The sequence below is a fragment of the Dendrobates tinctorius genome, unplaced genomic scaffold, assembly GCF_039654945.1.
Source record: "Dendrobates tinctorius isolate UK_male_01 unplaced genomic scaffold, ASM3965494v1 ptg000618l, whole genome shotgun sequence".
NCBI classification, from domain to species: domain Eukaryota; kingdom Metazoa; phylum Chordata; class Amphibia; order Anura; family Dendrobatidae; genus Dendrobates; species Dendrobates tinctorius.
This window is the reverse complement of record NW_027362273.1, coordinates 66,262-93,603: the sequence shown is the minus strand read 5'-3', so window position 1 is coordinate 93,603 and position 27,342 is coordinate 66,262. Positions and strand designations below refer to the sequence as shown.

The following is a 27,342-nucleotide window of genomic DNA, read 5'->3' as shown; positions in this document are numbered from 1 at the left end:
TGGTCAGGAACATACAACTTTCCACTGGGACAACGCTCAGGTTTGTCCTCCTGGAACTCTTGCAGCGCAAGTCTCAAATCGGGCGAGATGGCAGAAAGAACTACCCCTTCGCCTAAGATGGTAGCAGGCTTGGTCACCACAGGAGAATCAGCAAAGAAACTCCTAGAGAGGGCGTCTGCCTTGACATTCTTAGTTCCAGGAAGAAAAGAGACCACAAAATCAAAACGTGTAAAAAACAAGGCCCACCTAGCCTGTCTAGGGTTCAAGCGTTTAGCCGACTCTAGGTAAATCAAATTCTTGTGGTCAGTGAGGACCACAACTTGATGTTTAGCTCCCTCCAACCAATGTCTCCACTCCTCAAATGCCTATTTCATGGCCAACAGTTCCCGATTCCCCACATCATAGTTACGTTCAGATGGAGAGAACTTTCGGGAAAAGAAAGCACAGGGATTCATTTTAGATGTTACAGGATCCTTTTGGGACAAAACAGCTCCTGCACCAATCTCAGAAGCATCCACCTCTACCTGGAACGGGAGTGAGACATCAGGTTGCCGCAAAACCGGGGCGGAGGTAAATCTTCGCTTCAGCTCTTGAAAGGAAGCAACATCCTCCGGAGACCAATTCAACACATCAGCACCCTTCTTAGTCAGATCAGTCAATGGCTTGGCAATACTAGAAAATTTTGCTATAAATTTCCGATAAAAATTAGCAAAACCCAAAAACTTCTGGAGGGCCTTCAAAGAAGTGGGCTGAACCCAATCATAAACGGCCTGTACCTTGGCCGGGTCCATTTCAATAGTTGACGGAGACAAAATAAATCCCAAAAATGAAATCCTCTGTACTCCAAAAAGGCATTTCGATCCTTTGACATACAGGGAATTCTCCCTCAAGATCCGGAACACAGTCCGAATATGTTCCACATGAGAATCCCAATCCTTGGAGAAGATCAAAATATCATCCAGATAGATAATCAAAAACTTATCGATAAAGTCTCGCAAAATATCGTTCATGAAGCACTGGAAGACAGAAGGGGTATTAGTGAGCCCAAAAGGCATCACCAGGTACTCAAAATGTCCCTCCAGAGTATTAAACGCCGTCTTCCATTCATCCCCCTGCTTAATGCGGATAAGATTATACGCCCCCCTGAGGTCAAGCTTGGTAAACCAGCAAGCACCTCTAACTGTAGAGAATAGATCCGAAATCAGGGGTAACGGATACTGATATTTAACAGTAATTTTGTTGAGGGCACGATAATCAATACAAGGCCTTAAAGAACCATCCTTTTTGGCCACAAAAAAAAAAACGGCACCTAAGGGTGACGAGGATGGTCTAATATGACCCTTCTCCAACGCCTCCTTAATATAGGACCGCATAGCCTCGTGCTCGGGTACAGATAAATTGAAGAGCCGACCCTTGGGAAATTTACACCCCGGGCTTAGTTCAATTGCACAGTCATAACTCCTATGAGGAGGCAAGGATGCAGACTCATTCTCACTAAATACATCATAAAAGTCCGCCAAATAGTCAGGAACATCATGCGACTGAGGAGAGGTGGATAAAACCGGAGCCTCACTAAAGGCACACCGACAACCCCAACTCACCACAGACACAGATTTCCAATCCAAAACTGGATTATGAATTTGCAACCAGGGAAACCCCAGAACAATGGCATCATGCAGACCATGCAACACCAAAAATCTGCAATTTTCTTGATGGTCTGGGGCGACCCGCATGACCACCTGGATCCAAAACTGAGGTTTATTTTTAGCCAAAGGAGTAGCATCAATCCCCCTCAAAGGGATAGGCGTCTGCAGAGGTGTCATTGGAAATCCACAACGTTTAGCAAAATCCAAGTCCATTAGGCTTAGCGCTGCTCCCGAATCCACAAAAGCCTTGGCGGAAAATGTGGACAGGGAGCAGATCAGAGTAATTGCCAGAAGAAACTTAGGTTGAACACCACCAACAGAAAACGTGTGTGCAAAGCGTTTCTCTCGTTTAGGACAAACAGAAATAATATGCGAGGCATCTCCACAAAAAAAACACAGCTTATTACGCCTTCTGAACTCCTGACGTTGCGCCTTAGACAAAACTCTATCACATTGCATAGGTTCAGACGTCTGTTCAACCGGTGGCAACACCTCTCGTGCAATCCTGCGTTCACGCAAACGCCGACCAACCTGAATGGCTAAAGACATAGAATTGTTCAGACCAGAGGGAACAGGAAATCCCACCATAGTATCTTTTACGGCTTCTGACAAACCCTTCCGAAAGAGAGCAGCCAAGGCATTATCATTCCAGGTAGTAAGGACCGCCCACTTTCGGAACTTTTGACAGTACAACTCTGCAGAATCTCGACCCTGGTTCAATGCCAACAGGGTCTTTTCAGACTGATCAATAGCATTAGGTTCATCATACAACAACCCCAAAGCTTGAAAGAATGCGTTCACATTAGTCAGAATAGGATCATCTGGTTTCAAAGAAAACGCCCAATCCTGGGGATCGCCACGCAGCAAAGAGATGACGATTTTAACCTGCTGAGCAGAGCTCCCTGACGAGTTAGGCTTCAAGGCAAAAAATAATTTACAATTATTTTTGAAACTCAAAAATTTAGATCGATCCCCAAAAAATACATCAGGAGTAGGGATCTTTGGTTCAAAAGCATGCGAATGAGCAAGGTAAACGGAAATTCCCCGCACTTCCGCAGCGAGCTGCTCCACACGATCAGACAATTGCTTTATCTCCATTGAGAGAAAAAAAAAAATTCCCCCTACGGCCTCAGAGATATAGAGGAAAGAATATACACACACCTTTTTTTTTTTCTTTTTTTTGCACAATTCTTTCCTGCTATTGAGTACCCTAGAATCTGCGGTATGGCGGGTGATTCTGTTATGAATGAGTTACCGTAGGAGGCAAAAACAGAAATGCCAGCTAAGTCCAGAAAACCAGAGAACTTGGCAGCTATCGGATTGCAGACCCCTGAACCTATCAACACAACTAGCAGTAGCCGTGGGGGGTTCCTATGATGCCCTAGACCCCTCGATCACAGCCGGAGGACTATATAACCTAAAGACAGAAAGGGAAATCTAAACTGCCCCAGAGCAGACCCCAAAGCAAAAGGCAGCCCCCAACATATAATGACGGTGAGGCAAGAAGAAAGAACACTAACACAGACAGAAAGATAGACTGAGCAAAGACGGGGCCCAAGCTAACTACATAGGAAAGGACAGGAAGGCTGCTGTCTGCAATCCGTGAAAAACCTTATGAAAATAAGAGCCAACAGACTGACAGTGAAAAAGGCCCTGAAGACGCTAGGCTTCAAAAAGCTATGTCAGTACTCAGGAATATTCTGAAGACAGATCAACAGGCAAAAGGAGATTCAGCTCACCCCAGCAGGGAATGGCAGAATCCAGAACAGCAAGGAAAACAAAAACAAAACACAAATGCAACAGGCAAAGCAAAAAACTTAGCTTTAGGGGAGCAGGAATCAGACTGGTGTCCTAGAAGTCCACAGAGAAATCACCCGCAGGGCAGAAGGGCGTCGGCAGCCTTATATCCAGTCCGTGACTCCACTCAGCCAGTCATCCTCATTAGACTCAGGTGCCTGATAATCAGGCTCATTACCTTCCTTTACCAGAATAGGGAGTTCACAAGACCTCAGTGACGAAGGGGAAAATGAACTCACAACAGGGCGCTCTGCGCAGGATACATTACTACACTGGGGCGCTCTGCGCAGGATACAATATTACACTGGGGCGCTCTGTGCAGGATACATTATTATACTGGGGGCTCTCTGCGCTGGATACATTATTATACTGGGGGCGCTCTGTGCCGGATAATTATACTGGGGGCGCTCTGCGCAGGATACATTATTATACTGGGGGCGCTCTGTGCAGGATACATTATTATACTGGGGGCGCTCTGTGGAGGATACATTATTATACTGGGGGCGCTCTGTGCCGGATACATTATTATACTGGGGGCGCTCTGTGCCGGATACATTATTATACTGGGTGCGCTCTGTGGAGGATACATTATTATACTGGGGGCGCTCTGCGCAGGATACATTATTATACCGGGGGCGCTCTGTGCAGGATACATTATTATACTGGGGAGCTCTACGCAGGATACATTATTATACTGGGGGCTCTCTGTGCCGGATACATTATTATACCGGGGGAGCTCTGTGCCGGATACATTATTATACTGGGGGCGCTCTGTGCAGGATACATTATTATACTGGGGGCGCTCGGCAGAGGATACATTATTATACCGGGGGCGCTCTGTGCAGGATACATTATTATACTGGGGGCGCTCTGTGCAGGATACATTATTATACTGGGGGCGCTCGGCGGAGGATACATTATTATACTGGGGGCGCTCTGTCCCGGATACATTATTATACTGGGGGCGCTCTGTGCAGGATACATTATTATACTGGGGGCGCTCTGTGCCGGATACATTATTATACTGGGGGCGCTCTGTCCCGGATACATTATTATACTGGGGGCATGGTTTGTTTTGTGTGTATTGGGGTCTCCTGCCAATGCACTGAGTATCCACCAGGTGTCACTCTTGCAGAAAGTACACCCTGCGGGCCACGCTGTGTGCAGTGACCAGACAACCCATCTCATGTATGGTATATGGACATAGTCCTGGTGCCCCGAGATGGTGCGCCAACGTCTGCTCTCATGGATTCTTCTTCTTTCATAGTAAATAATCTTTTCCTGTCAGCGGCAAATTCCCACCCTCCCTCATGAGACCCCCGACTCCACACTGACCTTGCACTGTTCCCCTCAATGCATCCAGATTACCCCCATATCTAAGACCGAGAGTAACGTAGCTGGCAACGAAATGAAGTAATGAGACCCTCCATGACACAACCCCTCATTATACAGAGAGCTCGTCTACAACCCCCCGTTATACAGAGAGCTCACCTACAACCCCCCGCTATACAGAGAGCTCGTCTACAACCCCCCGTTATACAGAGAGCTCACCTACAACCCCCCGCTATACAGAGAGCTCACCTACAACCCCCCGTTATACAGAGAGCTCGTCTACAACCCCCCGTTATACAGAGAGCTCGTCTACAACCCCCCGTTATACAGAGAGCTCGTCTACAACCCCCCGTTATACAGAGAGCTCGTCTACAACCCCCCGTTATACAGAGAGCTCGTCTACAACCCCCGTTATACAGAGAGCTCGTCTACAACCCCCCGTTATACAGAGAGCTCGTCTACAACCCCCCGCTATACAGAGAGCTCACCTACAACCCCCCGTTATACAGAGAGCTAGTCTACAACCCCCCGTTATACAGAGAGCTCGTCTACAACCCCCCGTTATACAGAGAGCTCGTCTACAACCCCCCATTATACAGAGAGCTCACCTACAACCCCCCGTTATACAGAGAGCTCGTCTACAACCCCCCGTTATACAGAGAGCTCGTCTACATCCCCCCGTTATACAGAGAGCTCGTCTACAACCCCCGTTATACAGAGAGCTCACCTACAACCCCACGTTATACAGAGAGCTCATCTACAACCCCCCGTTATACAGAGAGCTCGTCTACAACCCCCATTATACAGAGAGCTCACCTACAACCCCCCGTTATACAGAGAGCTCGTCTACAACCCCCCGTTATACAGAGAGCTCGTCTACATCCCCCCGTTATACAGAGAGCTCGTCTACAACCCCCGTTATACAGAGAGCTCACCTACAACCCCCGTTATACAGAGAGCTCATCTACAACCCCCCGTTATACAGAGAGCTCGTCTACAACCCCCCGCTATACAGAGAGCTCGTCTACAACCCCCCTCTATACAGAGAGCTCGTATACAACCCCCCGTTATACAGAGAGCTCGTCTACAACCCCCCTCTATACAGAGAGCTCGTCTACAACCCCCCGCTATACAGAGAGCTCGTCTACAACCCCCCGTTATACAGAGAGCTCGTATACAACCCCCCGTTATACAGAGAGCTCACCTACAACCAACCGTTATACAGAGAGCTTGTCTACAACCCCCCGTTATACAGAGAGCTCGTCTACATCCCCCCGCTATACAGAGAGCTCGTCTACAACCCCCCGTTATAAAGAGAGCTCGTATACAACCCCCCGTTATAAAGAGAGCTCGTATACAACCCCCCGTTATACAGAGAGCTCATCTACAACCCCCCGTTATACAGAGAGCTCACCTACAACCCCCCGTTATACAGAGAGCTCGTCCACAACCCTCCGCTATACAGAGAGCTCGTCTACAACCCCCCGCTATACAGAGAGCTTGTGTACAACCCCCCGTTATACAGAGAGCTCGTCTACAACCCCCCGCTATACAGAGAGCTTGTCTACAACCCCCCGCTATACAGAGAGCTTGTCTACAACCCCCCGTTATACAGAGAGCTCGTCTACAACCCCCCGTTATACAGAGAGCTCGTCTACAACCTCCGTTATACAGAGAGCTCGTCTACAACCCCCCGTTATACAGAGAGCTCGTCTACAACCCCCCGCTATACAGAGAGCTCGTATACAACCCCCGTTATACAGAGAGCTCACCTACAACCCCCCGTTATACAGAGAGCTCGTCTACAACCCCCGTTATACAGAGAGCTCGTCTACATCCCCCCGTTATACAGAGAGCTCATCTACAACCCCCCCGTTATACAGAGAGCTCATCTACAACCCCCCCGTTATACAGAGAGCTCATCTACAACCCCCCCGCTATACAGAGAGCTCGTATACAACCCCCCGTTATACAGAGAGCTCACCTACAACCCCCCGTTATACAGAGAGCTCGTCTACAACCCCCGTTATACAGAGAGCTCGTCTACATCCCCCCGTTATACAGAGAGCTCATCTACAACCCCCCCGTTATACAGAGAGCTCATCTACAACCCCCCGTTATACAGAGAGCTCGTCTACAACCCCCCGTTATACAGAGAGCTCGTCTACAACCCCCCCGTTATACAGAGAGCTCGTCTACAACCCCCCGTTATACAGAGAGCTCGTCTACAACCCCCGTTATACAGAGAGCTCGTCTACATCCCCCCGTTATACAGAGAGCTCATCTACAACCCCCCCGTTATACAGAGAGCTCATCTACAACCCCCCCGTTATACAGAGAGCTCGTCTACAACCCCCCGTTATACAGAGAGCTCATCTACAACCCCCCCGTTATACAGAGAGCTCGTCTACAACCTCCCGTTATACAGAGAGCTCATCTACAACCCCCCGTTATACAGAGAGCTCTCTACAACCCCCCGTTATACAGAGAGCTCATCTACAACCCCCCGTTATACAGAGAGCTCGTCTACAACCCCCGTTATACAGAGAGCTCATCTACAACCCCCCGTTATACAGAGAGCTCGTCTACAACCCCCCGTTATACAGAGAGCTCTTCTACAACCCTCCGTTGTACAGAGAGCTCATCTACAACCCCCCGTTATACAGAGAGCTCGTCTACAACCCCCCGTTATACAGAGAGCTCATCTACAACCCCCCGTTATACAGAGAGCTCATCTACAACCCCCCGTTATACAGAGAGCTCATCTACAACCCCCCGTTATACAGAGAGCTCGTCTACAACCCCCCGTTATACAGAGAGCTCTTCTACAACCCTCCGTTGTACAGAGAGCTCATCTACAACCCCCCGTTATACAGAGAGCTCGTCTACAACCCCCCGTTATACAGAGAGCTCATCTACAACCCCCCGTTATACAGAGAGCTCATCTACAACCCCCCGTTATACAGAGAGCTCGTCTACAACCCCCCGTTATACAGAGAGCTCATCTACAACCCCCCGTTGTACAGAGAGCTCATCTACAACCCCCCGTTATACAGAGAGCTCGTCTACAACCTCCGTTATACAGAGAGCTCATCTACAACCCCCCGTTATACAGAGAGCTCTTCTACAACCCCCCGTTATACAGAGAGCTCATCTACAACCCCCCGTTATACAGAGAGCTCGTCTACAACCCCCCGTTATACAGAGAGCTCATCTACAACCCCCCGTTATACAGAGAGCTCATCTACAACCCCCCGTTATACAGAGAGCTCGTCTACAACCCCCCGTTATACAGAGAGCTTGTCTACAACCCCCCGTTATACAGAGAGCTCGTCTACAACCCCCCGTTATACAGAGAGCTCATCTACAACCCCCCGTTGTACAGAGAGCTCATCTACAACCCCCCGTTATACAGAGAGCTCGTCTACAACCTCCGTTATACAGAGAGCTCATCTACAACCCCCCGTTATACAGAGAGCTCTTCTACAACCCCCCGTTATACAGAGAGCTCATCTACAACCCCCCGTTATACAGAGAGCTCGTCTACAACCCCCCGTTATACAGAGAGCTCATCTACAACCCCCCGTTATACAGAGAGCTCATCTACAACCCCCCGTTATACAGAGAGCTCGTCTACAACCCCCCGTTATACAGAGAGCTCTTCTACAACCCTCCGTTGTACAGAGAGCTCGCCTACAACCCCCCGTTATACAGAGAGCTCGTCTACAACCCCCCGTTATACAGAGAGCTCATCTACAACCCCCCGTTATACAGAGAGCTCGTCTACAACCCCCCGTTATACAGAGAGCTCGTCTACAACCTCCGTTATACAGAGAGCTCGTCTACAACCCCCCGTTATACAGAGAGCTTGTCTACAACCCCCCGTTATACAGAGAGCTCGTCTACAACCCCCCGTTATACAGAGAGCTCGTCTACAACCTCCGTTATACAGAGAGCTCATCTACAACCCCCCGCTATACAGAGAGCTTGTCTACAACCCCCCGTTATACAGAGAGCTCGTCTACAACCCCCCGCTATACAGAGAGCTTGTCTACAACCCCCCGCTATACAGAGAGCTCGTCTACAACCCCCCGTTATACAGAGAGCTCGTCTACAACCCCCCGTTATACAGAGAGCTCGTCTACAACCCCCCGTTATACAGAGAGCTCGTCTACAACCTCCGTTATACAGAGAGCTCGTCTACAACCCCCCGTTATACAGAGAGCTCATCTACAACCCCCCCGTTATACAGAGAGCTCATCTACAACCCCCCGTTATACAGAGAGCTCGTCTACAACCCCCCGTTATACAGAGAGCTCATCTACAACCCCCCGTTATACAGAGAGCTCGTCTACAACCCCCCGTTATACAGAGAGCTCGTCTACAACCCCCCGTTATACAGAGAGCTCATCTACAACCCCCCGTTATACAGAGAGCTCATCTACAACCCCCCCGTTATACAGAGAGCTCATCTACAACCCCCCGTTATACAGAGAGCTCGTCTACAACCCCCCGTTATACAGAGAGCTCATCTACAACCCCCCGTTATACAGAGAGCTCGTCTACAACCCCCGTTATACAGAGAGCTCGTCTACAACCCCCCGTTATACAGAGAGCCTTTTTGGATCTCCTTATATGTCTATGTGACAACCCGGGGTGATTATGTGCAATTATCTGTGATTTTTTTGTTTTTATGTGATTGTGCACTCTGATTTAGTAATAATCTAAATCTATCGGTTATATAGAGAGCGTTAGTACGACACCCTGATGGATATACAGGAGCTTCTCTCAAAATTAGAATATCATCAAAAAGTGAATTTATTTCAGTTCTTCAATTCAAAAAGTGCCTCTCCTCTATTCTATAGAGTCATTACACACAGAGGGATCTATGTCACGGGTTTATTTCTGTTAATTTTAACCACAATTCGGACTTACATATGTCACAGCCGAAAGAAGAGTTCCAGTAAATAAATTTAAAACCATACAATATTTTATTCAGTATTATAACAGGCAGGTTAACGATGCAACAAGTTTTATTTGTATCCATACAAGCATTTCAGTAAGTCCAGGTAGATGACCCCAATGTAATGCCCCCAGTCCACCGGATCAGCAACAAGTCAGTAAAAATAGTCCATGGGATTATTCCTAGGGGAATTCCAAGTTCGATAGTCCATTCATGGGTTCCAGGAGCGGCCTTAACTCTGCTCCTTTCGCTTCAGATCCCCAGACACAACTGCTCTCCCCCATCATGTCTCTCATCTCTCCTCCCAACCCCCTAACCAATATACATTGAATTCACAGCCAGTGAAGTCTCGGCCAGTCTGGAGTGGTGTGAACCCAAGTGGCCCCCTGCCGAGAGAAAGAAAGACACATATTCCCCCACCAGATAAGGTCATTGCATGTAAATACAACATAAATTGGGGTAACTAGTCATCTGTGCTGGGAAAGTATTTCAGTTCCTCACACCTCCGAGACCCCGGAACACACGGTGTCCCTCCGACACCCCGGAACACACAGTGTCCCTCCGACACCCCCCACACACAGTATCCCTCCAACACCCCGGAACACACAGTGTCCCTCCGACACCCCGGAACACACAGTGTCCCTCCGACACCCCGGAACACACAGTGTCCCTCCGACACCCCCGCACACACAGTATCCCTCCAACACCCCGGAACACACAGTGTCCCTCCGACACCCCGGAACACACGGTGTCCCTCCGACACCCCGGAACACACAGTGTCCCTCCGACACCCCCGCACACACAGTATCCCTCCAACACCCCGGAACACACAGTGTCCCTCCGACACCCCGGAACACACAGTGTCCCTCCGACACCCCCGCACACACAGTATCCCTCCGACACCACGGAACACACAGTGTCCCTCCGAGACCCCGGAACACACAGTGTCCCTCCGACACCCCGGAACACACAGTGTCCCTCCAACACCCCGGAACACACAGTGTCCCTCCAACACCCCGGAACACACAGTGTCCCTCCAACACCCCGGAACACACAGTGTCCCTCCAACACCCCGGAACACACAGTGTCCCTCCAACACCCCGGAACACACAGTGTCCCTCCAACACCCCGGAACACACAGTGTCCCTCCAACACCCCGGAACACACAGTGTCCCTCCAACACCCCCGGAACACACAGTGTCCCTCCGACACCCCCGGAACACACAGTGTCCCTCCAACACCCCGGAACACACAGTGTCCCTCCGACACCCCGGAACACACAGTGTCCCTCCGACACCCCGGAACACACAGTGTCCCTCCGACACCCCGGAACACACAGTGTCCCTCCGACACCCCGGAACACACAGTGTCCCTCCGACACCCCCGCACACACAGTATCCCTCCGACACCACGGAACACACAGTGTCCCTCCGAGACCCCGGAACACACAGTATCCCTCCGACACCCTGGAACGCACAGTGTCCCTCCGAGACCCCGGAACACACAGTGTCCCTCCGACACCCCGGAACACACAGTGTCCCTCCGACACCCCCGCACACACAGTATCCCTCCGACACCCCAGAACACACAGTGTCCCTCCGACACCTCGGAACACACAGTGTCCCTCTGACACCCCCGCACACACAGTATCCCTCCGACACCCCGGAACACACAGTGTCCCTCCGACACCCCAGAACACACTATGTCCCTCCGACACCCGGCACACACAGTGTCCCTCCGACACCCCCGCACACACAGTGTCCCTCTGAGACCCCGGAACACACAGTGTCCCTCCGACACCCCGGAACACACAGTATCCCTCCGACACCCTGGAACACACAGAGTCCCTCCGAGACCCCGGAACACACAGTGACCCTCCGACACCCCGGCACACACAGTGTCCCTCCGACACCCCCGCACACACAGTATCCCTTCGACACCCCGGCACACATGGTGTCCCTCCAACACCCTGGAACACACAGTGTCCCTCCAACACCCCGGAACACACAGTGTCCCTCCGACACCCGGCGCAAGGTGTCCCTTCGACACCCCAGCACACACAGTGTCCCTCCGACACCCCGGAACACACAGTGTCCCTCTGACACCCAGTACACACAGTGTCCCTCCGACACCCCGGCACACACAGTGTCCCTCCGACACCTCGGAACACACAGTGTCCCTCCGACACCCCCGAACACACAGTATCCCTCCGACTCCCCGGAACACACAGTGTCCCCCCGACAACCCAGAACACACTGTGTCCCTCCGACAACCCAGAACACACTGTGTCCCTCCGACACCCCGGTATGCACAGTGTGCCTCCGACAACCCGGTACACACAGTGTCCCCTGTGACACAGACGTTATCCCCCTGACACCCCGGCACACAATGTCCCCTGACACACACCGTATCCCCCCGACTCCCCATCACACATTGTTCACTTGACTTACGGTTTGAGCAGTTGAATCCTCCGAGGCCAAAGAGACACCTGGAAAACAAAGACAAGACGGTGTTTACTGCACAGAGAAAACCTGGGGATTTACAGGGCACCGGTGAGTAACGCACAGAGTAACCAATCAGATTCCAGCTCTTGTCAATCTGGGGATGATTAGAAAATGAAAGCTGTGATGTGATTGGCTGCTGCATTTGTGTCCATAAATGTTGCCCTCGGTGTCAGTCACGGACATTAAAGGGCCGGTGCAGTAAATGAGGCTAAACCATCGTGTGATGGAACGTTCCGCAACTCTAGACAGTCTTCCAATTCCTTGCCATTTCCAACATCACAGACATCAACAACCCCCAGAGGTAGAATAGATTGCAGCAGACCCTGTGTGGGCCCCGTGGGCCGGGAGCTTTCATGGCCCAGACTCAATGTTCTCAAAGACCATTGTAAAGAAGTTTCCATCCTGGAGAAAGTGACTGGTAGAAAGTGTAGAATGACGCAGACCCTCGCCATCACATGACCCCACCCTCACGGCCGCGCCGTCCCCTCCTCACCTCACACAGGCGCCATTGTCCAGTCTGTAGCCATCGTCACAGGCTGAGGAAGGAAACAAAGCATTAGATCAGCCCGTGCCCCGAGTATCAGTATCACCCCGAGTATCAGTACTAGTCCCAGACCAACCACACAAGAACCCCAGCCCAGAACACAGATGTGGGGGCTTAGATATTGGGGTCTCACCTCGACACGAATGGTCAGTTTTGCTGTATTTGAAGTACCCCGGCTTACACTGGCAGACGGCGACACCGGCGGGATCGGCGCAGACGGCCGTCTCATTGTCACATCCCGGGCTCCTCACATGACACAGGCTGAGGGCTGCAACACACAGAAAGAGCGTGCTATACGTGGTACACGCCGTCCATGAGCAACACGCCGCACCGTATATACCGGACACCCCGTGCCGTATACACTGTACATGACACCCCGTATATACCGTACACGACACCCCACGCTGTACATACCGTACACGACACCCCACGCCGTATACGACACCCCGTATATACCGTACACTACATCTGCTGTATATACCGTATGACATCCCACGCTGTATATACCGCACATGACACCCCGTACATACCGTACACTACACCTCACGTCGTATATACCATACACAACACCCCGTACATACTGTACACGACACCTCACACTGTATATACCATACACGACACCCAATGCTGTATATACCGTACACGACACGACACCCCACGCAGTATACGACACCCCGTATATACCGTACACTACATCTGCTGTATATACCGTATGACACCCCACGCTGTATATACCGCACATGACACCCCGTACATACTGTACACGACACCTCACACTGTATATACCATACACGACACCCCATGCTGTATATACCGTACACGACACGACACCCCACGCCGTATACGACACCCCGTATATACCGTACACTACATCTGCTGTATATACCGTATGACACCCCACGCTGTATATACCGCACATGACACCCCGTACATACCGTACACTACACCTCACGTCGTATATACCATACACAATACCCCGTACATACTGTACACGACACCTCACGTCGTATATACCATACACAACACCCCGTACATACTGTACACGACACCTCACACTGTATATACCATACACGACACCCAATGCTGTATATACCGTACACGACACGACACCCCACGCAGTATACGACACCCCGTATATACCGTACACTACATCTGCTGTATATACCGTATGACACCCCACGCTGTATATACCGCACATGACACCCCGTACATACTGTACACGACACCTCACACTGTATATACCATACACGACACCCCATGCTGTATATACCGTACACGACACGACACCCCACGCCGTATACGACACCCCGTATATACCGTACACTACATCTGCTGTATATACCGTATGACACCCCACGCTGTATATACCGCACATGACACCCCGTACATACCGTACACTACACCTCTCGTCGTATATACCATACACAATACCCCGTACATACTGTACACGACACCTCACACTGTATATACCATACACGACACCCAATGCTGTATATACCGTACACGACACGACACCCCACGCAGTATACGACACCCCGTATATACCGTACACTACATCTGCTGTATATACCGTATGACACCCCACGCTGTATATACCGCACATGACACCCCGTACATACTGTACACGACACCTCACACTGTATATACCATACACGACACCCCATGCTGTATATACCGTACACGACACGACACCCCACGCCGTATACGACACCCCGTATATACCGTACACTACATCTGCTGTATATACCGTATGACACCCCACGCTGTATATACCGCACATGACACCCCGTACATACCGTACACTACACCTCACGTCGTATATACCATACACAATACCCCGTACATACTGTATGTGACGAACAGCCCACGGCCGTTCGTCCACTTACGGGCGACGACTAACGGGGGTCCCGCTGCCACCAAAACGCGACGGACAGCGGACCCTGTGTCACCACTATGTCACAGTCCCACCACTGACACGGGTGTATCAGCGGACGGAGGGGCGTGACACAATGCCGGCACACGGCTATCACAGGCGCAGTGGGGCTTATCTTAGCTATCCCAACACTGGCACCATGTGACCAAAAATATCCAGCAAGCTAATCTCGCTCTACAATTTGCCGCAGGGGGAGTTTAATTTGGATGCCCCACCACTGCTATCAATCTTCCAAGTTCTGCGGGGATTTGTGTATATCCCACTTTCCCAGTTCCACTTTGGAACTCGCAGCTCTCCGGCGCCCCCCTTACCCTCAGGTCAGTCAGGGAACTGCACCTAGGATAATTAGTCGCCGGACGGGCTGCCTGTTGTGAACCGGCAATTAGGCTTCTGCAGTAAGGGAATTATCAATGCTGTGGCTGAAGCCCCTTACTCAGCAATATAAGACCCTTCTAGACTGCCAGCCAGCCGTAATAGCCATACACAACGCGCTGCCACCAGTCACGGTTACTTAATTCACAGTGTTAAATTAAGAGGGTCCGTGGCAAACCCCTTGAATTAGTAGCGATTATCTATCAAAGGCGTATAGTTCGATTCTTAGAGCATGGAGACAGATCTAAATAATTTCATTTATTTTCCGAAAGAGGACAGTGATTACAGATAAAAGTTGCTATAAAATTGAGACATAAAATATGTACAGTACAGGTATAAAATAAAAGTGGAGAAAACGAAGAGATTACACTCACAGTTCCATATTGTTCCTTAGGCAGACCATGCGGCTTTAAGGGGGGAGGAGCCACACGTCTCCACTCATCTGGAGTTCTTGTCAGCACGGATTCTGCAGCTGTTCTGAGCTGGTTTGCCCAGGAAATGCCTTATAGACTTTCCTATGTGACATCACGGAGAGGTGCATTCTGGGTTGATCCCACCTCTCTTATCCAAGTTATGTTTTGGCTACAAAACTTAGATTAGCTATAACTTTATGGGAGAAGCTGGTATGGACTCATCAGTGGTATCATGTTTCCCAGCGTAATGAGCCCATCAAGAAAACATCAAACATCTATGCGATATGACCGTCCATTTGGGCGCAAATCATATCTCAGGTTCTGGACATCCGAGAGTTTTGCAACAGGCACCACAGCGAAGCTGGGTCTGCTCGGATCGCAGAAATATGATTTTTATATTTCTGCTGGGTATGGTTTTCGCGGGACAATCCCTTATTGTCTTATTCAAACTCCTGGTTTCAAACAAAGAGTTTAGTTCCCGCACTTTTTTTCTCTTTCAGCTGAGAGAAGCCAAATGGTGTGAGGAAGATGGTCTAGCTAATTAACATTCCTGTTCTTCCAGAGGAAGTGGCAGGGTTGATACTACCTGGGGGGAAGGAATTCCTATTACTGACAGTTTACAATGTCCTAGGATGGAGGATTTGTTAGCACATTGCAACAGAAAACATATCTTGCCGACATGGTACATCACACTGTACACGACACCTCACACTGTATATACCATACACGACACCCAATGCTGTATATACCGTACACGACACGACACCCCACGCAGTATACGATGTCATGATTTGTAGTCTTGCCCTGTCCTGTATTTTGTATAATAGGTCATTTAACTTTCCTCTGGTTCATTTGCTGTAAATTAACCATGTCTCCTTCCCCCAATACTTTGCAATGTCTTGTGATGTACCTGGACCATAATCTAATTTAGGCTTGTGTCAACAGCTAGTGGAACTTTGGCTATTGTTTTCCTAAGCAGAAGATAACCTACAATACACATCCTGTAGACTAAGTGGAGCCCTTACATTTCTAGAATCTTCTGATGGACCAAACCATTGAATAGTAGGTGTGACCCCTACCCCCCTTCAGATGGACTGATCCCAGGAGCCCTGACAATACATTCTTGCTTTAAGATCAGATGTGAGTTGGATGCTAAAAGAGAAGGATGAGGCTGTCTGAGGAAGCTTCGGCCTCTGTGTGATCGTGGTGGATTTCTGGGACTCTTAAAGGACTATGGTTTTGTGATCTGGCACAAGGATTGTCGGGAGGTGCCCCCGAATCAGTTTCCTGTGGACTTATTTTGGGACTCTGCAAATTACCTTCGTGTTGTTCCTGTTTTTTGGTCAATAAATCTGTTGGATCGTTCCCAGGCCTGTTGTCCCTCCTTGCTCTGGAGAATACTCCCGTCACAAACTGGTTGGCAGCGGTGGGATCGGAGCAGAATGAATGGAGGAGAACGGCCCATCAACTTCTGGAACCAGAGCCTCAGAGTACAAGAACTGGACTGCAAAGAACCTACAAACAAAGGCCCGTGAACTGGGAGTCAGCTGCAAGGGACTCTCCAAGGAGCAGCTGATTGAGGCTTTGGAAGCAGTTCGCCTGCAAGATGATGCTGAGGAAGGATCCTCACAGCAAAGAGAGGAAAGGCGGCAGTCGGAGGTAAATACCCAAAAAAGTCAGTGGGTTGTGTGGTACGAGGAGGAGATGGCCTTACTGGGAGAAGAGGCTACCATAGAAGATAAGAGGGAGGTCATGCGCACAGCCAAGGAGAGGCAGCGCAGGATGGAGGAGAGGGCAATGCTGGAGAGGGAGATCGCTTTGGAGGCAGCGAGAAGCTCCAGACAGACTGTACCCACAGCATCCCCCATGAGGGAACTCCCCAGAGTGTCCCGCAAAGACTTCAAGCCGTTTAATGAGGCTTCCGGTGACATTGAGGGCTTCTTCCTGGACTTTGAGCATCAGTGTCGATTAATGGAAGTCCCGGAAAGGGAGCGCGTCCGACATCTTGTGGGGCTCTTAGAGGGTGGAGCTGCCGCAGCCTATAGAGCTATGGACCCTCGGTGGAACTGTGAGTATGCAGAGATTAAACGGACTGTTCTAGAACATTATGCTGTGACCCCAGACACTTACAGGACCCAGTTTCGTACTTTAGCCTGTAATGAGGAAGTGTCTTTCAAGATGTATGCCCACAGACTCAAACAAATATGTAATCGCTGGCTGGAGGCAGAGGAGGCCTTAACCTGGAACACCTGTCTCCAGGTTATCCTAAAAGAACAATTTTTTGCCCAGTGCCCCGCTGAGATCAGGGAATGGGTGCGTGAGAGGAAACCTGCTACAGTGGAAGAAGCTGCATCTCTCGCTGATGAGGCTCTCACCATCAAGCCTCGGTGGAGAGTTCTGTTGGAGGATGGAGAGAGGCCTACCAGCTCCACAACACCGGTGGCCCCCAGTTCTTCTGTCCCCATTGTTCCCCGTTCCTCTGAGCCACCACCTCGTGTTGATACCTGTGTTAATGTGCCTCCTGTTGCTTCCACTGCGTTTTCTGGAATACGACGAGGAGAGGAAGTAGCAGAGCGCAGGTGTTATGGTTGTGGGCATCCGGGGCATCTGCAGGCCTCATGTCCAGCCAGCTCATGGAGGAATCGTCCTCAAACCCCTACAGCACCTTCAGGTGGGAGCCGACCGGCAGGTTCCCTTACTCCTCGCCCAAGAGGACGCATTGGATGGAGTGAGACACAGCACAGATGCTATCGATGTGGGCAGCCTGGGCATCTGCAAGCCTCCTGCCCAGCTGTTCAAATGAGGATTGATCCTGTACCCAATCATATTATTAATTATCTACAGCCAAGTGCCATGGAGGAAGACGTGTCACCACTAAGTGAGGACTGGCCTAGTGCCTCACCCACCCATGTTGCACCACTAGGAGTTTATGGTGTGCGACCCGCAGCTATGACGACTTCAGCTCATCGAGGTAAGCACTTGCAGGAGGTCGTGCTGGATGGACAAAGACTTGTTGGATTTTGTGACTCAGGAGCTTTCCTCACGCTGGCTGATCCCCGAGTGGTTCGGCCTGAGGCAATCAATAGAGGACCTGGAATTGTCATTGAACTGGCTGGTGGACAATGGAGGACTATTCCCACAGCCACTGTGGATCTGAACTTTGGTTTTGGGGTCAGGCGATGTTTGGTTGGGGTGATGGGTGGTCTGCCTGCAGCTGTTCTCCTGGGCAATGATGTGGGAAAGCTACGATGCCAATTCGTGGCTGCATGAAGCCACATGTAAGTTACGCCATGCCTGTGTGTACTTAACCAGTGACCTGTAGAGGTCCCTAGTACGTACACAAATTAGGAGGGGAAGGGATTGTCATGATTTGTAGTCTTGCCCTGTCCTGTATTTTGTATAATAGGTCATTTAACTTTCCTCTGATTCATTTGCTGTAAATTAACCATGTCTCCTTCCCCCAATACTTGCAATGTCTTGTGATGTACCTGGACCATAATCTAATTTAGGCTTGTGTCAACAGCTAGTGGAACTTTGGCTATTGTTTTCCTAAGCAGAAGATAACCTACAATACACATCCTGTAGACTAAGTGGAGCCCTTACATTTCTAGAATCTTCTGATGGACCAAACCATTGAATAGTAGGTGTGACCCCTACCCCCCTTCAGATGGACTGATCCCAGGAGCCCTGACAATACATTCTTGCTTTAAGATCAGATGTGAGTTGGATGCTAAAAGAGAAGGATGAGGCTGTCTGAGGAAGCTTCAGCCTCTGTGTGATCGTGGTGGATTTCTGGGACTCTTAAAGGACTATGGTTTTGTGATCTGGCACAAGGATTGTCGGGAGGTGCCCCCGAATCAGTTTCCTGTGGACTTATTTTGGGACTCTGCAAATTACCTTCGTGTTGTTCCTGTTTTTTGGTCAATAAATCTGTTGGATTATTCCCAGGCCTGTTGTCCCTCCTTGCTCTGGAGAATACTCCCGTCACATACGACACCCCGTATATACCGCACACTACACCTCACGCCGTATATACCATACACAATACCCCGTACATACTGTACACGACACCTCACACTGTATATACCATACACGACACCCAATGCTGTATATACCGTACACGACACCCCATGCTGTATACGACACCCCGTATATACCGCACACTACACCCGCTGTATATACCGTATAAGACACCTCACGCCGTATATACCATACACAATACCCCGTACATACTGTACACGACACCTCACACTGTATATACCATACACGACACCCAATGCTGTATATACCGTACACGACACCCCATGCTGTATACGACACCCCGTATATACCGCACACTACACCCGCTGTATATACCGTATAAGACACCCCACGCTGTATATACCATACACGACACCCAACGCTGTATATACCGTACACGACACCCCACGCCATATACGACACCCCGTATATACCGCACACTACACCCGCTGTATATACCGTATAAGACACCCCACACTGTATATACCATACACTACACGCGCCATATATACCGTACACAACACCCCACGCTGTACATACCGTACACGACACCCCACGCTGTATATACCGTACACGACACCCCACGCTGTATATACCGCACATGACACCCTGTACATACCGTACACTACACCTCACGTCGTATATACCATACACAACACCCCGTACATACTGTACACGACACCTTACACTGTATATACCATACACGACACCCAACGCTGTATATACCGTACACGACACCCCACGCCATATACGACACCCCGTATATACCGCACACTACACCCGCTGTATATACCGTATAAGACACCCCACACTGTATATACCATACACTACACCCGCCATATATACCGTACACAACACCCCACGCTGTACATACCGTACACGACACCCCACGCTGTATATACCGTACACGACACCCCACGCTGTATATACCGCACATGACACCCTGTACATACCGTACACTACAACTCACGTCGTATATACCATACACAACACCCCGTACATACTGTACACGACACCTTACACTGTATATACCATACACGACACCCAACGCTGTATATACCGTACACGACACCCCGAACCGTATACACTGTACATGACACACCGTATATATGTCGTACACAACACCAGCCATATATACCGTACACGACACCCCACGCTGTATATACCGTACACGACACCCCACGCCGTATACGACACCCAGTATATACCGCACATGACAGCCCGTATATACCGTTCACTACACTTCACGCCATATACACCGTACACAACACCCTGTATATACCGTACACGACACCCCATGCCGTATGTACCGTACACGACACTTCGTATATGCCGTATACTACACCCCACGCCGTATATACTGTACACGACATCCTGCGCCGTACATGACGTCTTGTGCCATATATGTCATACAGTACACCACACCGGACACCGTATATACTATACACAATGCCTTGTGTCACATACACCGTACAGAACACCACACCGGACACCGTATATACAGTACACGACGCCTTGTGCCACATACACCGTACAGTACATCACACCGGACACCGTATATACAGTACATGACGCCTTGTGCCACATACACCGTACAGAAAACCACACCGGACACCGTATATACAGTACACGACGCCTTGTGCCACATACGCCGTACAGAACATCACACCGGACACCGTATATACAGTACACGACGCCTTGTGCCACATACACCGTACAGAATACCACACCGGACACCGTATATACAGTACACGACGCCTTGTGCCACATACACCGTACAGAATACCACACCAGACACCGTATATACAGTACACGACGCCTTGTGCCACATACACCGTACAGAACACCACACCGGACACCGTATATACAGTACACGACGCCTTGTGCCACATACGCCGTACAGAACACCACACCGGACACCGTATATACAGTACACGACGCCTTGTGCCACATACGCCGTACAGAACACCACACTGGACACCGTATATACAGTACACGACGCCTTGTGCCACATACGCCGTACAGAACACCACACCGGACACCGTATATACAGTACACGACGCCTTGTGCCACATACGCCGTACAGAACACCACACCGGACACCGTACATACAGTACACGATGCCTTGTGCCACATACGCCGTACAGAACACCACACCGGACACCGTATATACAGTACATGACGCCTTGTGCCACATACGCCGTACAGAACACCACACCGGACACCGTATATACAGTACCTGACGCCTTGTGCCACATACGCCGTACAGAACACCACACCGGACACCGTACATACAGTACACGACGCCTTGTGCCACATACACCGTACAGAACACCACACCGGACACCGTATATACAGTACACGACGCCTTGTGCCACATACGCCGTACAGAACATCACACCGGACACCGTATATACAGTACACGACGCCTTGTGCCACATACGCCGTACAGAACATCACACCTGACACCGTACATACAGTACACGACGCCTTGTGCCACATATGCCGTACAGAACACCACACCGGACACCGTACATACAGTACACGACGCCTTGTGTCACATACACCGTACAGAACACCACACCGGACACCGTATATACAGTACACGACGCCTTGTGCCACATACGCCGTACAGAACACCACACCGGACACCGTATATACAGTACCTGACGCCTTGTGCCACATACACCGTACAGAACACCACACCGTACATACAGTACACGATGCCTTGTGCCACATACGCCGTACAGAACACCACACCGGACACCGTATATACAGTACATGACGCCTTGTGCCACATACGCCGTACAGAACACCACACCGGACACCGTATATACAGTACCTGACGCCTTGTGCCACATACGCCGTACAGAACACCACACCGGACACCGTACATACAGTACACGACGCCTTGTGCCACATACACCGTACAGAACACCACACCGGACACCGTATATACAGTACACGACGCCTTGTGCCACATACGCCGTACAGAACATCACACCGGACACCGTATATACAGTACACGACGCCTTGTGCCACATACGCCGTACAGAACATCACACCTGACACCGTACATACAGTACACGACGCCTTGTGCCACATATGCCGTACAGAACACCACACCGGACACCGTACATACAGTACACGACGCCTTGTGTCACATACACCGTACAGAACACCACACCGGACACCGTATATACAGTACACGACGCCTTGTGCCACATACGCCGTACAGAACATCACACCGGGCACCGTATATACAGTACACGACGCCTTGTGCCACATACGCCGTACAGAACACCACACCGGACACCGTACATACAGTACCTGACGCCTTGTGCCACATACGCCGTACAGAACACCACACCGGATACCGTATATACAGTACACGATGCCTTGTGCCACATACACAGTACAGAACACCACACCGGACACCGTACATACAGTACCTGACGCCTTGTGCCACATACGCCGTACAGAACACCACACCGGACACTGTACATACAGTACACGACGCCTTGTGCCACATACGCCGTACAGAACACCACACCGGACACCGTATATACAGTACACGACGCCTTGTGCCACATACGCCGTACAGAACATCACACCGGACACCGTATATACAGTACACGACGCCTTGTGCCACATACGCCGTACAGAACACCACACCGGACACCGTATATACAGTACACGACGCCTTGTGCCACATACCCCGTACAGAACACCACACCAGGCATCGTATATACAGTACATGACGCCTTGTGCCACATACACCGTACAGAACACCACAGCAGGCACCGTATATACAGTACACGACGCCTTGTGCCACATACACCGTACAGAACACCACACCGGACACCGTATATACAGTACACGACGCCTTGTGCCACATACACCGTACAGAACACCACAGCAGGCATCGTATATACAGTACACGACGCCTTGTGCCACATACACCGTACAGAACACCACAGCAGGCACCGTATATACAGTACACGACGCCTTGTGCCACATACACCGTACAGAACACCACACCGGACACCGTATATACAGTACACGACGCCTTGTGCCACATACACCGTACAGTACACCACACCGGACACCGTATATACAGTACACGACGCCTTGTGCCACATACACCGTACAGAACACCACAGCAGGCATCGTATATACAGTACATGACGCCTTGTGCCACATACGCCGTGCAGAACACCACAGCAGGCACCGTATATACAGTACACGACGCCTTGTGCCACATACACCGTACAGAACACCACACCAGGCACCGTATATACAGTACACGACGCCTTGTGCCACATACACCGTACAGTACACCACACCGGACACCGTATATACAGTACACGACGCCTTGTGCCACATACACCGTACAGAACACCACACCAGGCACCGTATATACAGTACACGACGCCTTGTGCCACATACACCGTACAGAACACCACACCAGGCACCGTATATACAGTACACGACGCCTTGTGCCACATACACCGTACAGTACACCACACTGGACACCGTATATACAGTACACGACGCCTTGTGCCACATACACCGTACAGAAAACCACACCAGACACCGTATATACAGTACACGACGCCTTGTGCCATATATACCGTACAGTACATCACACTGGACACCGTATATACAGTACACGACGCCTTGTGCCACATACACCGTACAGAACACCACAGCAGGCACCGTATATACAGTACACGACGCCTTGTGCCACATACACCGTACAGAACACCACACCAGGCACCGTATATACAGTACACGACGCCTTGTGCCACATACACCGTACAGTACACCACACCGGACACCGTATATACAGTACACGACGCCTTGTGCCACATACACCGTACAGAACACCACAGCAGGCACCGTATATACAGTACACGACGCCTTGTGCCACATACACCGTACAGAACACCACACCAGGCACCGTATATACAGTACACGACGCCTTGTGCCACATACACCGTACAGTACACCACACTGGACACCGTATATACAGTACACGACGCCTTGTGCCACATACACCGTACAGAACACCACACCAGACACCGTATATACAGTACACGACGCCTTGTGCCACATACACCGTACAGAACACCACACTGGACACCGTATATACAGTACACGACGCCTTGTGCCATATATACCGCACACTACAGCGTATACAGTACAGTATACTCCACCTTCTGCCCGCCAGCTACATTATACAGAGCTTTACCCCGTATTCGGTGCTGGAGGTGCAGCGCCAGCGGGCAGGACCGGGGCGGCGGCGCCGAGCTCTCACACACTTTGGCGTAGCTCTGCAGACTGCGCAATAGATCGAACATCGTCACGTTGGACTCCAGAGAGAAAAGATTCTGCAGGAAGAAGTCGTTCCGACCGGTGTGACTGCGGAAGAAAACGAGAAGAAGTCACGCACAGAATCTCCCAGAATCCTCCGCTGTCCGGCACCCCAGTGTGACCTGATCACAGGCGCGTCTTACCTGTCACTGGTGACTGTGGACTGGTAATAGCCGGAGATGGCGGAGAACGAGGAGCGCAGCTGTAATTAGCAGATTAGAGTCAGTCCCCCAAAAGACGGGATTAACCCCCTGCTGTCTGCAAGACCCATGCTAAGCCCCTCCCCCAGCCTTACTATGGTGACCACACCCACCTAAGATGGCCACCCCCATACTCACTATGCCGGCGATGTCCTCCTCGACATGATGTAATCCGCTGTCTTTCATGTCCGCACCACTGAGGAAGCTCCAGGGGATCTCGACGTGTCCCAGAAACGTCCTGACTGCAGATAACGGAGCAACGTCCAGAGGGGGCAAACAACCTTCCATCTGCACTCACTCCGGCCACACCCAGAGCTGCACTCACTCCGGCCACACCCAGAGCTGCATTCACTCCGGCTACACCCAGAGCTGCACTCACTCCGGCCACACCCAGAGCTGCACTCACTCCGGCCACACCCAGAGCTGCATTCACTCCGGCCACACCCAGAGCTGCACTCACTCCGGCCACACCCAGAGCTGCATTCACTCCGGCCACATCCAGAGCTGCAATCCCTCCGACCACACCCAGAGCTGCATTCACTCCGGCCACACCCAGAGCTGCACTCACTCCGGCCACACCCAGAGCTGCATTCACTCCGGCCACATCCAGAGCTGCAATCCCTCCGACCACACCCAGAGCTGCATTCACTCCGGCCACACCCAGAGCTGCATTCACTCCGGCCACATCCAGAGCCGCATTCACTCCGGCCACACCCAGAGCTGCACTCACTCCGGCCACACCAAGAGCTGCATTCACTCTGGCCACACCCAGAGCTGCACTCACTCCAGCCACACCCAGAGCTGCACTCACTACGGCCACACCTAGAGCTGCACTCACTCCAGCCACACCCAGAGCTGCACTCACTCCAGCCACACCCAGAGCTGCATTCACTCCGGCCACATCCAGAGCTGCAATCCCTCCGACCACACCCAGAGCTGCATTCACTCCTGCCACACCCAGAGCTGCATTCACTCCGGCCACATCCAGAGCTGCATTCACTCCGGCCACACCCAGAGCTGCACTCACTCCAGCCACACCCAGAGCTGCACTCACTCCGGCCACACCTAGAGCTGCACTCACTCCAGCCACACCCAGAGCTGCATTCACTCCGGCCACATCCAGAGCTGCAATCCCTCCGGCCACACCCAGAGCTGCATTCACTCCGGCCACACCCAGAGCTGCATTCACTCCGGCCACACCCAGAGCTGCATTCATTCTGGCCACACCCAGAGCTGCATTCACTCAGCCACACCTAGAGCTGCATTCACTCCGGCCTCACCCAGAGCTGCATTCACTCCGGCCACACCCAGAGTTGCATTTATTCCGGCCACATCCAGAGCTGCATTCACTCAGGCCACACCCAGATCTGCATTCACTCCGGCCACACCCAGAGCTGCATTCATTCAGGCCACACCCAGAGCTGCATTCACTCAGGCCACACCCAGAGCTGCATTCACTCAGGCCACACCCAGAGCTGCATTCACTCAGGCCACACCCAGAGCTGCATTCACTCCGGCCTCACCCAGAGCTGCATTCACTACGGCCACACCCAGAGCTGCATTCACTCCAGCCACACCCAGAGCTGCATTCACTACGGCCTCACCCAGAGCTGCATTCACTACGGCCTCACCCAGAGCTGCATTCACTCCGGCCACACCCAGAGCTGCATCGCTTACTCCTATCCATACCACTCACCGAGAACGCAGCCGGCGCCTTTCTCTAGGAGGTACCCCAGAGGACACTGGCAGCCGAAGGAGCCCCTCGAATTGACGCATGTGCTCAACACTGGGCAGGGGTTGGAGAGACATTCATCCACATCTGAAAGACAAACAGGAGCAGTGAGGCTCCGCCATCAGTACATGTGGAGGGGTCTGCACTCTCGCTGGGGTAAGAGGGCTTTTCCAAGATTAGGAAAACATGGCTGATAAATGTGTGCCCCCCCTCCTTTGTCCACAGCACATGTCTGGTACTGCAGCACCATTAAAGTCAATAGGGCTGTGCCGCAGTACCAGGCACATCCTGTGCAAGGGGGTGGCGCTGTTTCCAGAGAAAAAGCACCATATTTTTCTAATCCTGCAGGGTCCTCTGATGGTTTCCCATGAATCACACTCCAGAGCTCACCGGTGCTGCAGAGATCATCACTCCACCCCACCAGACAATCACATGTGAAGCTCGTCAGGTCGCTGCTCTCGACACACAGACCCCCATTGTGACAAGGACCAGAGGCGCAGAGACTAACTG

The 27,342-nt window shown here is 51.2% G+C and overlaps 1 protein-coding gene across 2 annotated transcripts in view; it reads right to left on the bottom strand.

Annotated features, from left to right (window-relative positions):
- Nucleotides 1-27,342, bottom strand: part of LOC141078994 (uncharacterized) — a 43,660-nt gene that overhangs the window by 14,574 nt on the left and 1,744 nt on the right. The window contains exons 2-10 of one of the 2 annotated variants that reach the window (XM_073565260.1): nucleotides 27,223-27,339; nucleotides 26,797-26,919; nucleotides 25,239-25,342; nucleotides 25,044-25,102; nucleotides 24,779-24,948; nucleotides 12,920-13,054; nucleotides 12,736-12,778; nucleotides 12,189-12,226; nucleotides 9,744-10,124 (exon numbers count right to left, since the gene is read on the bottom strand). In XM_073565260.1, coding sequence (XP_073421361.1) covers nucleotides 10,051-10,124; nucleotides 12,189-12,226; nucleotides 12,736-12,778; nucleotides 12,920-13,054; nucleotides 24,779-24,948; nucleotides 25,044-25,102; nucleotides 25,239-25,342; nucleotides 26,797-26,919; nucleotides 27,223-27,339 — 863 coding nt within the window. In that variant the 3' untranslated portion in view covers nucleotides 9,744-10,050. Of the gene's footprint in view, nucleotides 1-9,743; nucleotides 10,125-12,188; nucleotides 12,227-12,735; nucleotides 12,779-12,919; nucleotides 13,055-24,778; nucleotides 24,949-25,043; nucleotides 25,103-25,238; nucleotides 25,343-26,796; nucleotides 26,920-27,222; nucleotides 27,340-27,342 lie in introns of those variants that run through there. The other variant, XM_073565259.1, reaches the window with a different exon arrangement.